At 40.2% G+C, this 16,252-nt stretch overlaps 1 protein-coding gene across 1 annotated transcript in view; it reads right to left on the minus strand.

The window, feature by feature from the left end:
• The window catches only part of CycD (cyclin D), an 83,463-nt gene that overhangs the window by 7,038 nt on the left and 60,173 nt on the right, over positions 1-16,252 (minus strand). Inside the window, exon 4 of the mRNA XM_033476942.2 lies at positions 3,712-3,857. Within this exon, the coding sequence (XP_033332833.1) occupies positions 3,712-3,857 (146 nt within the window). The remainder of the gene's footprint in view (positions 1-3,711; positions 3,858-16,252) is intronic.

The raw sequence follows: 16,252 nt of genomic DNA on the forward strand, positions 1-16,252 counted from the left end.
GGGATTAGAGGATCCTCTCTCTCCCTCTCTCTTTGATTTTAGGCGATCTCCGATTTTAGGCGATCTCCGATTTTAGGCGATCTCCGATTTTAGGCGATCTCCGATTTTAGGCGATCTCCGATTTTAGGCGATCTCCGATTTTAGGCGATCTCCGATTTTAGGCGATCTCCGATTTTAGGCGATCTCCGATTTTAGGCGATCTCCGATTTTAGGCGATCTCCGATTTTAGGCGATCTCTGATTTTAGGCGATCTCTGTTTTTAGGCGATCTCCGATTTTAGGCGATCTCCGATTTTAGGCGATCTCCGATTTTAGGCGATCTCCGATTTTAGGCGATCTCCGATTTTAGGCGATCTCTGATTTTAGGCGATCTCTGATTTTAAGCGATCTCTAATTTTAGACGAGTTCCGACGATCTGTTTTCGATTGGCGAGCAAGAAAGTATCGGTCAGAATTATTATTAAACATTTAACCCACTAACCAGCTAACTAACGAGTATACTCGTCGTGAAGAGATAACACTTTATTGTGTCAGATGAAGAGATAACACCTTCCTCTTCCAATTACAATTTTACTGAAACATGTTGAACGACTGCAAACATTTTGAAACATTGTTTCAGAACTTGCCGAAAGAAGCTCCACAGTCTGCGGCCAATGAAGTATGAGCAACATTGTTCTGCACAGTTGCTTATCGCTTGTTGGACGATATAACTCATGTGTCCAAGCATCATCTCATGAAAGCGAGAATCAGATAAAAATGACTACCATCGATAAAGAAATCTGTTACAATTGCAACGAAATGAATCGCAAGAAGCACCATTAATTTCCGACGATGTGATTTCTTGCACTTGACACACTTGCGGACGCCATAAATGCGCGAAGGTGCTTCGACAAGGTAACAATGCTCACGGTCAGGTTACGAAAGGGCGCACACGAGAAGCAGGAGAAACGAGCGGACGCTGGGTGGATCGATTTTCTGGCAAACCGAATGGCCGTGAAAGCGCAAAGGGCACGGGACGAGCAGCCGACGAAAGTCATCGAATGTCTTCTTGCCATTGAAGAGGAGAGCTCGTAGTAACAGACGCGAAGAGGGATCATTCGCGAATCCAGTCAAGACGTCGCGCAAAAAGTCCCGATGAGAAGCCGTAGCAGGTGTCGGGCACATGTTTACGGGAGAGAAAGAGAGGGCATCGGAGAGGAAAAAAGGAGCCTGAGCGGGCGGAGAGAGAGAGAGAGAGAGAGAGAGAGAGAGAGAGAGAAAGAAAAAGAGAGAAAGAGAAAGAGAGAGAAAGAGAGAGAAAGAGAGGAAAAGAGAGAAAAAGAGAGGAAGAGAGAGGAAGAGAGAGGAAGAGAGAGGAAGAGAGAGGAAGAGAGAGAAAGAGAGAAAAAGAGAGAGAAAGAGAGAGCAGAGAGCAGAGAGCAGAGAGCAGACTATACAGACTATACATTCATAATGCGGCGAACGCGAATAAAGTGCGCGCGAGACGCGTGAATGGCTCGGCATGGGGTCCACGGCCTGCCGAGCGCAATATTTTGCGCCAGCCGCATGTATTTAGAAGCAGGAAGCTCTTCCTCGGAACTCTGTCTGGCCACCTGCATTCTCATTCATGATCCCGGGCCGTCGACGCTTCCTAAGAACCGACCGACAATCGACTCGTGGGAAACGTAATCGATCTCGAGGTCGGAGGTCGACTACCAATTTCTGCACAATGAACGCCAACTTTTTGTCAACGGCACACGACCGAATAGAGGCGACCGAAAATGCTTATCGTCGTGCAGAGAACTGTTTACAGCGAATTCTCCCTAATTGATCCTCAGCTTTTGTACGAAAAAGAAATAGACAATTCGGGAAGAGGAGATGCGATTATTGGAGCCTCGCGGCTCGTTTTTATAGTTACCGATCGTCAGCGACCATAAAAATAGAATAATCGTCCCACCTCTTCGCAAATTGTCCATTTTTTTCCAAGCTGAGAGGGTCAATTAGGGAGAATTTACTAATAATTACCGAATTATTAAATCGCCAACTGGCTATAATGGAGCATGTCGGAGTTCCAACGCGTATCTCGACTGATCGGATAGTTACAGAGAAGATCTAGATCGCATGATCGTATTTTTAAAGATGCTTTATGAAAACGTATACGAAGATTCTGAGAGAAACGTGGCGCATTGCAACCCCGTTCAGACGTGCGTTCAGGATTTTTTATGGTTTTTAGATTGTAAGATGTAGTTGTGAAAACGTAGACAATGTTAAAACCTTCAACAACGTGTAGATTCTATATTGTTGATTAAGTGCGACGTCGTTTGCGTCTTTATTTGAAGAGCTTCTCGTGTTGTTCGAGAGACGATGATTTTATCCAAGGATTGAAAGATTACAGGTTCAGGTAACCCTGGGCTTATGCGTGAAGTGGCAGAAGTGAATAATTGGAATACAAGGTAGCATTACCATGAGAAACATTCAATTTCTCTGCAACTTAATTTTATGTATTCGTGACAAAAGTGAATGATGGTAGCAGAAAATAATAAAAGCATGAGAGGGATGAAGCTATTTAAATTCTTGTCGCAATGCTTGTATGGCATAAAGGTCCATAGTTCGTCTACAATAATATTACGAGGAATTCTCTCTTCTTTCAGATCTCGTATCAATATCATTTTTTCCAAATTCAAATCGCTATGTTGTGGTACTAATTCGTCTACGAGACTAGAAACTATTAAGAATGTGTTAACACTGAATGTACTAATATCGAATACATTAATATTGAATGCATTGATATTGAATGCATTGATATTGAATGCATTGATATTGAATGCATTGATATTGAATGCATTGATATTGAATGCATTGATATTGAATGCATTGATATTGAATGCATTGATATTGAATGCATTGATATTGAATGCATTGATATTGAATGCATTGATATTGAATGCATTGATATTGAATGCATTGATATTGAATGCCTGAACATTGAATGCATTAATATTGAATGCCTGAACATTGAATGCATTAATATTGAATGCATTAATATTGAATGCATTAATATTGAATGCATTAATATTGAATGCATTAATATTGAATGCATTAATATTGAATGCATGAACATTGAATGCATCAACATTGAATGCATCAACATTGAATGCATCAACATTGAATGCATCAACATTGAATGCATCAACATTGAATGCATCAACATTGAATGCATCAACATTGAATGCATCAACGTGGAATGCATCAACGTGGAATGCATCAACGTGGAATGCATCAACGTGGAATGCATCAACGTGGAATGCATCAACATCGAATGCATCAACATCGAATGCATCAACATCGAATGCATCAACATCGAATGCATCAACATCGAATGCATCAACAATCAATGTGCTAACAACACGATCCAAACATCGCATATAAATACGAATCACTGAAACGAACCATTGCAATAAATAATTACTGATACGATTTAAAATTTTCCAGTTGCGTGCCATGAATATTTCAATAATTTTTTAATAGCCAATATTAAAATATTGCCGTCGTAGAAAAACGAAGATCAACATTCCTCCATCATAGCCATAATACTCGATCCACGGTGAAGCCGCAATCCGCGCTGAAACCTGCTTACGTAAACCGGGTGCGAATCAGGGTACGATTAAACCTATTCCTTGACACTGGCAGTTTATTCTAGGCTTTTTTCTGGTAATAATATCAAGAGGACAAACCTGTTCGATAGCTGTGATGCGAGTAAGCTCCACCAGGAGGGCGGCCAGTCCGAAACCGCTCTTCCCAGTCCAATCGAGACCATGAAGAGCAGCCGCAACGCTCGCAGCCGCGATCATGCTCGGTGTGTACATCGAGAATTTGTATTCTGTAAACAAAAAGTTACGAACATTGATTAAAACATATCCTTGTCGCACGAATGGAAATACGCTCGGTCATCCTAAAATTGTTATTTTATTCATATTATTATGTTATTTTATTCACAGGTCTAAAGACTATGACAATCGTTTCTAACACTAAACGTGGCATATCGAATCGTACGATCGGTTTCCAATTTCCTATTTTGTGATTTTTGAAATTACGAAGATGCTTCTATGGAAAATGATCGATCAAGTTTCTTTATTTGTATATGTATTATGATAAAAATTACACGAAGTCTAAATGTGTTTCGGTATATTTACTTGTCAATTAGAAATTTTGAGATATTACTACGTGATATCAGAGTAAATTCGTATTTTTTTTAAACTGTAAATTCCTTGTCGTTTTATATCCTAAAATCGTTTTTCATTTCTTTTCAACCCATATAAAACTATCGGACCATAAAGGGTTGAACAAATTCGATCGAGTATCGCTGTAATTTTTGTTTTTGTTGAAATTTTAGCCTCGAACAAAAATTAATCTATAGTTTACTTAGTACTAAGATACTAAGATATCGGTTTACATTTTCGCCGGTTCCGTCAGCGGGCAACGACGGTGATGCAAACTGTATATAGTAGATACCGCGATACATCATCACCGGTACCATTAGATATACATCGTACCCTGACTGTTTGGGGGTCCCAGTGTCACGTATACAATGTGAAACGCGACAAATAAAGCGTCTCTGATTGGTGGATAAGACGAACCCAAAAACGGCATAAAAGAAGCGTTTTTTCTTACCGGACTCTCGGTAGAGTTTGGTCGCTCGATCGTTCTCGCCCATATACCTTCTCTCAATAAAGGAATAAAATAAAGTCCTTTTAACACGTTCCGTGCCACGTGTACCATCGATGGTACACGCTTGCATGTTTACTTAGTGAACTGAACAAATTGTTTACAAGAAATTTAGAACCGAAGAATCAATTTCCACCGCAAGAATGGGCGTTGATAAGTTTTTGTTACGTTGTTATGTGTACGAGAATTAATAATTGCACGTAATACAGCAAGTTTTAGTAAAATATCAAAGTGTGAAGATTCGAGTAAAAAAAGCTCGGCACGGAACGTGTTAAGCAAAGAATTAGAATCATATTCATTTTCATTCCATAATCCCAATAGTTTTCATAGAGACACGCAATTAGATCCAAAGCAAGATTTGTGCTCAATTTTTACCGTTCAGAAAACTTTTTTCTTCTTCGTGTTAGATAGTGATTAGGCTGCTCTCTACGTTTTTCAGTATTTCTGATTTCTTCCGATTGAAAGCTCCAACCAAAAACTTTGAAAGAATCCACTGGGACATTTCTCTAGGTAAATACAACATGGCAGATATTTTTTCTCCGAACTTTTTCACACGAGCCAACCAAGGAAAGCGTATTGGAAACGGTTAATCCGGTTTTCCCTGTTCCAACCCCTGAAAGGGTTGGAAGCGCCAGCTCGAAAGCTTGGTACAAAATGTCCCCGCGAGAGATGCCAGCAATAGTAAAACGTGTTTCCTTCTATCGTAAACAGATGATGAATAGATTCGTCGGACAATGAGTCGTTTTAACACGTTGACGACCAACGCAGTCTCGCCGCAATGTTCTTCGCCCTTTGTGCGAAGTTACGATGCGATTGAAATTGCGTTTGCATTTCGAAGTAGCCATATTGTACCAGTAAAGTGCAATTTTTAGAAACCGGACTGGAGCTGACAGATCTGCTTGCGCCGTCGGGGTGTACACTCTTTGCGCGAGGCTATTGAACATGTGTCTAACAATTGGAGGAACATTTATCAACGGGTGTCACTATGCAGAAATTTGCCGGTTTAGTACGAACTATCCTTTTTGCCAAATGTTTTTTGTTGTTTACCAAATTTGCAAAATTTGCGAATTTTTGGAGAGTATTTAACCTTCTTAGAGCGAATTTTGTGGCAAGAATATCTGCATAATTCAAATTTGATATGTCCTTTGCGCGACCTCTAAGTTTCATAGTGCAGCAGTCGATTATTGTGAAAATGTACAACAAAATAAAATTGTCTAATTAAAACCGCCTAGGTTTCATAATAGAAAAGCCTAATTTTCTGATGAATTTGTGCAGCAAGAAAGATATTTTTAATAATAAAATATCCTGTTCGTCCAAAATCAAAAACACAAAATTTATTTTCAAGTTAAGAACTATGAGAAGTATTCTATTTTATGCTGTATGCTATTAAAATGCAAATTATTTCATCTTTTATAGTTTAGATTATCAAAATGAAATATTTATTGTCATGCTTTCGCTTTAGAGATTACCAAAATAAACTATTTTATCTTACGTTTTACATTATCGGAATAAAATATTGATTTCATGCTTCATCTAAAGATTGTCAAAGTATAAAATATTTAAAATAAAGTAGTAAAAAAGTATAAAAAATGTTTACTGAAACTTCACGTTCAATTTGAAATACTATTTCATTTGAATCGCGTCGAATCTATTATTTAAAACAGCATTTCAAACATTTTCTCTATCAATATTACCGAGCTCTGTCCGAGTGCAAAGGGTTAATAGACTACAGTTGCTTCTCCATTCCTTTCTACGACCCCCAAGAACGAGCCTATCGGTACCAATTAATTAGCCACTGAAGGCCACGGTATTCCGAAGTTCCTGTACAAACGCCTTCAAGATCCTCTCGGACGGGTTCAGAGGAAACGTGATGTTCCAAGGTGGTTATTCAGGAATCCGCTAATAGAAACTCGCAGGTAGATTCCGAAAAGGGTCCCAGGTCGCAGGGACGAGATTTACGATGCTGAAAACTCGCGGATATCGGAGGGGCCGAGCGGGCCCAGAAGTCCAAAGGTTACCGACGGCGAGCGTTTCCCTTTTTATTACAAGTTCGAGCGTGAAAGCTTTTGTCACCTTGGCCGGCTCCCCGTGAAACCGTGGCTCCAGCAATTAGGCCAGGCCTCCGAGGACTTGTCTTAGAGCCACTTTAACGGCTCCAGCCTGAAAACTGCGAACCCGGACTTTCTAACGCCTTTGTGCTGGCTAGTTGAATTCTACACTCCTGCTGAATCGTCTAAGACAGAGTTGGGTGACCTGATTTTAGCAGATGGCCTGATTTTTGGGGGCTAGATTGAAAATGGCCTAGGCTTGGGAAAATGGCTTTCGAAAATGGTGATTAACAGCAGCAGATTTATGACTCAATTTTGTTGCGATTGTGGTAAGCAAGATGTGGAACTGTTTGGAATGAGACAATTTCTTTTAGGGTTGTAATTTGATTATTATCAGACTGTGGATCTGTATGCGTTTAATAGCATATTCAGATTTATGAAATGCAAGAGGGTGTATAATGTAATTTTCTTGTTACCATGAGTAATCAGTTAGTTAACAAAAGGAATTTTTTTATAATTGTTTTCCAGAAAATGACGCGTGAAATTGGGAATTTGCGCAAAGATTCGCGGTCTAATTATTATGTTTTTTCTTGTTGCGATAATCACAGAAGAGGAGAATAGTTATTAACCCTTACACGTCTTAGAGAAATAACAATTTTTCATGTACCTAGAAAAGAAAATAGTTGAATTTCTAATCGATAAGAGATCAATTTGTACATAATTTTTTTAGTTAGCGGCATTTGCTATGATCAAGACGCTCCGCGTAATATTAACGACTTGTCGTTTAATACAGCTAAATGTTGAAAGTTCCAAAAGAAAGATTGTATCGAAGGCATCGAACCATTTTGTCGTAGAACCTGTTAGATTCTAGATTTCGGAAGATTCGTTTCATGGGGCGCAGAATTCGCAGAAACGTTTCTTTGAAACGGGTAGGGAAACGGTAAGGCGGAAGGGATAAGTTGCCGGTAATGTTGAAAAGACTATATCGGAAGGGAGCAAAAAGTTGTAGTAAAACGTGGGAAAAAGAAGAAGAGGAATCAAAGGAGCCGAAGAAAAATGGAGTACGAGAAGAGGTGACTCGAAAAAAGCCGGGCGAGAGCAAAGCAGCAAAGAGTGAGGCGAGCCAAAAGGAAGTCCAAGAAATGTTGAAAAGAGAAGGACATCAAGATAGATTAATGAAAAATTGAATGTAAAGGCTCTAGAGTGGGTGAAGAAGGAACAAAATCTTGAGACGAGGGGATCGAGAAAATGTCGCGCGGAGAAAACTTTTCGGCAAAAAGATCAAAAGATCGTTCACAAAAAATTTAATTCCGATAAATTTATTTAATGAAATATTTTAATTTATTTTATATATTATATTATAATTATATTATAATTATATTATATTATAATTATATTATAATTATATTATATTATAATTATATTATAATTATATTATGTTATAATTATATTATAATTATATTATATTATAATTATATTATATATATTATATATTATATTATTTTTATTTATTTTATACGCCTCTAATACATGGGCAGTTATAAAATAGGGAATTCTAACTAAAAACTAGACCGCGGATTTTTATCAAAATTATCTGCATCAATTGCAAAAAATCAATAATAACCTCCCCTTCCCAAATTGTCCATTTTTGTGCACAACCTGAGCGCGAATTGGATAAAATTCACCGTAACTTCATCGATCGATTTTAATTGAATCGACGACTTTCCGACGATCAATATTTTCAATCGTTTCCATCGATCATCCAATCGAATTAAGCATTTCGGTCAACCGATGCCCAACACTGATAAACAACAGTAGCCGAACGGAATAATGCAGAGACAGAGGTTAAACGTCTAATTGGTACATTCTTCTTCCGGCTGGCGATCGATCATTTACGCGAGCTGTTAATGGAAAGCTCGTCGGCTCGTCGGCCGAGACGAGTCGCGATCGAAAAAATCGCGGCGGCAGTAGTCGGCCGGCGAATAATCTCTCGGAACGGTGATCGATCGATCGATGGGGGTGGTCCGTGCTGGTGGATATCTCTTTGTCCGACAATAATTCCCGGTGGTTGAAGCGCAGGTGCGCTGCTCTCGCAGATCGCGTCGCGTCCGGGGCAAACTCTCTCTCTGCAAATTTAAGAGCGGCTTCGTGGAATTCCGCTCTTAATGGCTTTATTACGGCCGCGGTCGCTCGGCTCTCCGCTGAATCTTTCTCTCGGTGGCCCCCGCAAGCCGGCCCCGGACATTTCGGTCGGCCTGCGGAGAACCTGTTCCCATCTTTCCATGAATGAATAGTCGGGGGCCCCAGGGGTTCGTGAAAAATCCGGACAAAACGCGTGTGTCTCGGGGCCGCCGGGCCGCACCGCACCGCACCGTACCGTACCGCATCGAACAAGGCCGGGCCGAGCCGGGCCGATCCGATCCGAGCCGCGGCGCGAATACATGTATATGTATTGTCGGCATAAAACGATGAATACGATATCGTGCTCGCGCGCCGATGATTGCCGCGCTCATTGTCGTCACCGGGGAGCTCACCTTCGCTTTACGATATTTTTATAGTCACCCCGCGGCGAGATTGAATCGCCGTCCCGCCGCGGACGACAGTTCCACCGACGCGGCCGGCCGGCAGCGATTCCAACGGAATAATAACGATATCCCGAATGATTTGTGAAATTATATCTTCGCGCGCACGGAGACGCACACTGGTAAACCTTTTCTCCCCCTCTCTTCTTCGTAAAGCTGGCCAAATTCAATTTTCTTCGGTACGTGACAGCAAAAGCGTACATTTATGTGTACACATGCTGTATGCACATACGAACGGTGTGTGTATGCGAGTCAAGTACGGTTTGAAGTTTTCAAATATGTCGACGAATTCTCGTGCTTCGTGGCGCCTTGAAGACGATAACATCCTTCATGTGTCAAGCGAAAGTTTATCTTTGAAGATAACCATTTGTGGAACAGTTTCGAGTCTTGTACTTCACTATCCGATGTGTTCTAAATCGTTGTTATATTACAATAGACGGTGGAGTTATTACAATATAATAATCTATTGTAGTGGATAGTGGTATTCTTTTATTTTATTTATTTTTGAAACGAAAAATGTAATATGTCTTCGTGTTCTTATTAATATTTATTATATATAATATATAATATATATCATTAAATTTATTTATTGAGAAATGTGAATAAAATATGATTAATATGAACATAAAGAACATGACATTAAATTTTCTATTTTATTTATGTTTGAAATGCAAAGAATTTAATGTCTTCGTGTTCTTATTAAACTTATTTATTAAGAAATGTGAAGAGAATATGATTAATATGAACATAAAGAACATGACATTAAATTTCTTCTATTTTATTTAATACATGAGAATACAGAGAATTTAATGTCTTCGCGTTCGTATTGAACTTATTTATTGAGAAATGTGAACAAAATATGATTAATATGAACATAAAGAACATGACATTAAATTTCTTCTATTTTATTTAATACATGAGAATACAAAGAATTTAATGTCTTCGCGTTCTTACTAAACTTATTTATTGAGAAATGTGAAATATTTTATGAACAAAATATGATTAAAATAAACATGAAGAATATAAAGGTGTATTAATATTCATTGCGCTTTTATTTTGTTTATTTTCCAACTAGGAATTTTAATACGTCTTTCCCGATACATATAAAGTTAATTATGCCCGGAAACAAACCAAGGGCACGGTAATTGATTACTCTACAATAACCGGCTCCACTTCCCTACATAACGGTAGAGAAATAGTTGCGATAGTTATCGGAAGACCAGTTCTAACATGATTCATGATTCAAAATAGAATGCCATCTATGATATCCAGTCGTTAAACGATTTGCCGTGAACAATGTTAACGTTGATCTACAGTCTTCGATTAATTTTCTGATCGCTAATGTATTGATTTTAATCGTGAAAATGATTGATTTTTACCAAAAGCGAATTTAAGAATAATGCTTCTATTAGCAGTGTCTGAAATTACACACTGGATCCTCGTATAATATTTTCGGTGCAAATTCAACATACTCGAATTCAGCAACCCCAAAAACATAAGAGCACCAACTTTTATAAAAATCGTAAAGGTTGCCCCAGCGAAGATAAAAGTTGGAGCGTTGAGATCACCCTTTGTGACGGCGAAAAAAATCGAGGCGACAGCGACTTGCGTCCCATCGAGATTGTTTCGTGGGAGAGGCACGATTTTTCTTCGCTGGTACTGGACTGCGAGACTTTATGCGTTTATGACACGCGAGCTTTCTTTTCACGGACGCATTAGCGGGAATTAGTGACGGTTTCATTTGATCTTTCGGCAGTAAGTATGTTTTAGATGAGGGAGATTTGATCTTTCTTCTCGTTTTCGAGTTCGAATTTGTTACTTAGTTGTTGCTAGACCGTGGACCTTTATGCAAGTTAAAAATCGATTGTGAGAAACAGAAAAATATAATAAATTCTCCCCAATTGTCCTTCAGCTCGTGATATCTTGAAATCAAAGTGACTAATTGCCTTGAAGTTTTACATGCGCTTTCGGTACACGCGTAAAAATTATTCAACCTAAAAGGAATTCGAAATCTACCCCGAAATTATTTAAATTCTCGAATGTAAAAAATTTCCATCGAAATTTCGCCACTGAAATATCCGAATGATTTGTGAAATTATATCTCTGCGCGCACGGCGACGAACACTGCTACCTTTTTCATTTATGTACACCCGTTGTATACATGTTGTCTAAAATAGTCGCATTTTTATTATTTTCATAAAATTAGTGACCGCTGCGTGACAGCTGTTCACAAGCTCGGTGTTCGACAACAACAAAAAAACGAGTTTAAACCGAACGAGATCAATTACAACAAAATTCAAGACCGTACGGTACATGTATACCTTCAAGCAGTAATTACGTTCGAGAAAGGTTCCAACAACAACAGGAAGAACGAAGAAGAAGAAGAAGAAGAAGTCAAGGAACAATTACCAAAACCCCGAAGATCTCCCAAAAACAGCGACAGCCGAGCAGAAATCGCGATTGCATCGGTCTCCTTGGAAAACCGGGGACTGGAAAGAAGTCGGCGATGGAACGTCGCTGAAGAAGAGGCAGAAGAAGACGCCGAAGAAGAAGAAGACGACGACGACGAAGACGAACTGGAAGACGAAGAGAAGGAGATGGAGGAATAAGTGGAAGAAAGGGCGCCGGGTACGATGGAATCGAGACACGTTTAAATCCCTCTTTGCCCGCTGCCAGTCGGTTGTTATTACAACCGTCAATGGGGAAAAAGCGAGAACCATCGTCCTTCGTCGTCTGGCTGGCTCTGGGGGTTCCGGAGCTGGCCGGAGAGGAGAGGGAGAAAAAGAGAGCGCGATATAGAGAGACGGGGATAGAGAGGAAGAGGTCAGTAAAAGAGAAAGAGAAGGAAAGAAAATGAGGGGGGCAGAAAGAGAGAGAAAGTGAGAAGCACGCAGAGAGAAACAGAGAGAAACAGAGAGAGAGAGAGGCCAGAAGGGGCCACCGACTCTCTCGGGGCCCGGTCGGGCCCGGTCCGACCCGGTCCGGGGCCCGCGGAACGACGATGATTGTTTCTCACGAGCCAAACTAGGTAGTCGCCGGGGCCCAGTTTGAGTCGTTTGACCCTCTTTTTCAGCGGCGAAAAGAGAAGCAAACGGCGCCACAAATTCCAGCCGCTTCCTTGAATCGCGGAAGGTCTCTGAACCTCTCTTTCTCTCTCTCTTTCTCTCTCTGGACGTGCTCTTCAACCAAGATCCTCGCCTTTTTTCTAACCCCCGTCGCTTCCTCGCACTTATGGTCAACAAGGACACGGGCGTGGATGTGTTCTGTGCTTTGGCAGAACTCAGCTGAACTTCTCGCGATCTCTTGCCTTAACAGGACACTTCCGGAGCGGAGTTGAAAATCGCTTTGTAGCGCTTGGTGGTCAGTAGAACGAGGATTTTGGTCGCTCGCGGCAGTTGCGAGATTGGACAATGCATTTTCTGCTGTTCTTCGATTTCAATTCTAAGAGTTTCTACCATCGTTAATCGAAGAGTTTGTTCACTTTTCTGGATAAATGACTCGTAAATACGTTAATCATACTACGTTCTTGAGGAATGGTTCACCAATTCTTGTGTTTGTTACTTTGATGCTGCAGCAATTCGGCATCATTTTTCACGGAATCGAGTTTTCTGTTCGTTAGAAATGATTGTTTCACAGGTGTCACGTACAATAACTTAATTTCGTTTAAAATATAGATTATGAATTCGGATTGCTATTAATATTTTCGTGTAGAACGATGATTTTTAGAAACATAAAATGACCATCGAATTGTGAACACTCGGTTTGCATGCTGCCACATAAAGTAGCGAAGAGTAGCGCAGAGTAGCGCAGAGTAGCGCAGAGTAGCGCAGAGTAGCGCAGAGTAGCGCAGAGTAGCGCAGAGTAGCGAAGAGTAGCGCAGAGTAGCGCAGAGTAGCGCAGAGTAGCGCAGAGTAGCGCAGAGTAGCGCAGAGTAGCGTAGAGTAGCGCAGAGTAGCGCAGAGTAGCGCAGAGTAGCGCAGAGTAGCGCAGAGTAGCGCAGAGTAGCGCAGAGTAGCGCAGAGTAGCACAAAGTAGCATAGAATAGTCGACAGCAATACGGAGTAGCAGAAAGTGGTATAGAGTATCATAAAGTGGCATAGTGGTCAATAGGAGTATAACGGGGCACAGTAGACCGCATTGGCACAAAGTAGACCAGAATGGCACAAGGTAAACTAGAGTGGCACAAGGTAAACTAGAATGGCACAAAATAGACCGAACTAACCAGAAGTATGAGAACTAGAGTTTTACAATATTTCTGCTATCGAAGTAATGAGAAGTTGAAAGCCATCAACGCCATTTTCGACGAAACAGTTGCAGTCAATTTTCTCCAATCGTCTCTCATCTGATAAACAGAAACGGACAAATTGGGAATAGAAGACGCGACTATTCGAGTCTTGCGACTCGTATCTATGGTTGTTGACAATCAGTAACTACAAAAATGAGTAAGAAATTAGCAAGAAGAAAATAGTAAGAAATTATTATTTAAAAAAGTAGCTACCGATTGTCAACAATTATAAAAGCGAGCTGCAAGGCTCGAATAATCGCATCTCCTCTTCCCAAATTGCCCATTCTTTTGTACAAGCCGAGTGTGGATTAGGGAGAATTTACTATATAATAAAATGTACAGTAAATTCTTCCGTTCTTTCGCCTTGTAAGCGAAACGATTTTCGGAAGAGGAGACACGATTATTCGAGCGCTGCGCCTCGTTTTTATAATCGTTGACAATGGCAAACCATAAAAATGAGCCGCGAGGCTCGAAATAAACGTATCTCCCCTTCCCAAATCGTCCACTTCTGTTTGCAAGCTGAGGGACAATCGTAGAGAATTTGCTGCAATCTCCCGGAACGTCGCGTTTTCGACCGAAGTGTCCGAGGCGAACCAGGAGAAATGAAGGAAGACGGTTCGAACAACCGTACCCTTGCACTTTCGTTACTCCATTCTCGTCCGAGGCGGAGCGCATAATTAGATGCGCGCATGACCCATTAAACGAAGTGAAAGAAACGCACGGGGAATCGATTCGAAGTAGTTACGTGATGGTTTCCGCCGCGGCGGGCGCATTATACAACGCGCGGGCATATTCATTAACGCCGCGGCGAGTTAACGATGCAACGCTCCCGATTGTTTACGATGCCGTGGCACGGTTCTAACGAGGCTGACAATGAAGGACCCAGGCGCGTAAGAATTCCATTTTAAATCGCGTTTACTACGCGCGATTAGAATTTCGTATCGCCGGGCCGAAACCGTGCACCGTGGTGGAACACGCTGTTACTTCGATCGGTTTCGTTCAAACAAAAACGCAATCGCGAATCTCTTCAGGTTTTACGATCCGTGAAAAGTTACGGCCGGCCATTATCCTACCAGAATTATTAGCAGAAGAAGTATCATGCTGCTCTCATTTACTGCTTATACCTTGAATTATCGCAATCTTGCTTTTGCCGCTGTCCCGGCCTTAACAACCGCCGGCAATAAGCGTATTTATTTTTTGGCGCAACGACTCAAGCTTCGCATCGTTATCCGCCGATCTATTTGTTAATTCGAAAATTCTAATGGCGAGATCGGCTCGGGCTTGGACTTTCTTGGATTGTTGTAAATTAAATTACAATTTGAGACTGGAAAATGTACTTCGATGCGATAAAGCGTAGCGTCCGCAAACGACGTGGACAATTTTTAGAAAGTTTACATAGTAGTTAAATGACGAATTTATAACAAAATTGGGTTGTTGCATTTTAAGATAGCGGCAAGGATTCAAAGGGTTTAAAAGTGACAATGTATCATTTTTAATCTAATAGAGTTGTTAAAAGAAAGCGGACAATTTTTATAATTCTTACTTTGCATAAAAATCCATTTTAAAAACTGTTTACACGCATGATACGATGTCATCAAGTATCCTAAGTATACATATGAATAATTAAATCTATCTACGAGAGGCAAAAAGCAGGAAAATTCGCGATTTGTAAAATAATGTTTACGAATTTTCTGGAGAAAGTGTTTTTAAACATTGAAGATTGATGATATATAATTAAACGTTGAAATTGTTCGCATTTCAGTTGTTTCAGATTGTGTCAGATTATGTACAAAAAAAACCTAAGAACACTGAATTATGGTCTGCCACGTTCGTTTCCGTTGGCTTTAGTTACGCTCGCAGTCATTATCAGCCTTTTAAACCATTATTTGACAAGCGATGGAAACTGGAACACAGTTTAGGACTGTGGCTCGCGCTAAATTCCCCGTTAATCGGTGGATGCCCGAAGAAGCGAAAAGAATGTGCACATGAATTTCCTTTTCTCGTTGATTATCCTTATCAAGCCGGTCAGACGCCGCTATGAAAATTACGGCGCCGCGGAAATCGGTTCACACGTAATAACCATTTCATAATCGACGAAAGTGGAACGAATTAGAATTCCCTCTCGACCCGTATGTGCCGGTCGTTTACGAGATATAGATGTCTGAATAATCAACGGTTTTTCTGGACAGCTTGAATATATTCGGCTGTCGATGCACGATGCGCGCCGAAATTTTGTAATCGCGGACTGCCGATTATTTCTAATCATCAATTTTTCTTGAAAGTACTTCTGGTTTTTGTTTCACATTTTTGTAATTTTATTGTGTATTTATTACGAGACGAAATCAGCCATTTGATATTAGACAGATATTAAAGTTTGTACAAAAGAAAAATTGTCTTCGTCAATTGCAACAAACGAAAGTCAGAAAATTCTTTCTTACTGCAATAATGTCGGTGAATTATAGATGCTTGAATTCTTTAAATCTGTCTATTCATTATAGTGATAAATTCTGAAAAACCGGAGTCTATTTGTTATACAGTACAGACTTCATTTAATTCTTAATAATCGATCAAATATTTTCTCACGTAGTTATTCGAATACTTTCTCAAATAATTGATAGAACAATTTTCATTCTTT

Source organism: Megalopta genalis, chromosome 13 (assembly GCF_051020955.1).
Source record: "Megalopta genalis isolate 19385.01 chromosome 13, iyMegGena1_principal, whole genome shotgun sequence".
NCBI classification, from domain to species: Eukaryota; Metazoa; Arthropoda; class Insecta; order Hymenoptera; family Halictidae; genus Megalopta; species Megalopta genalis.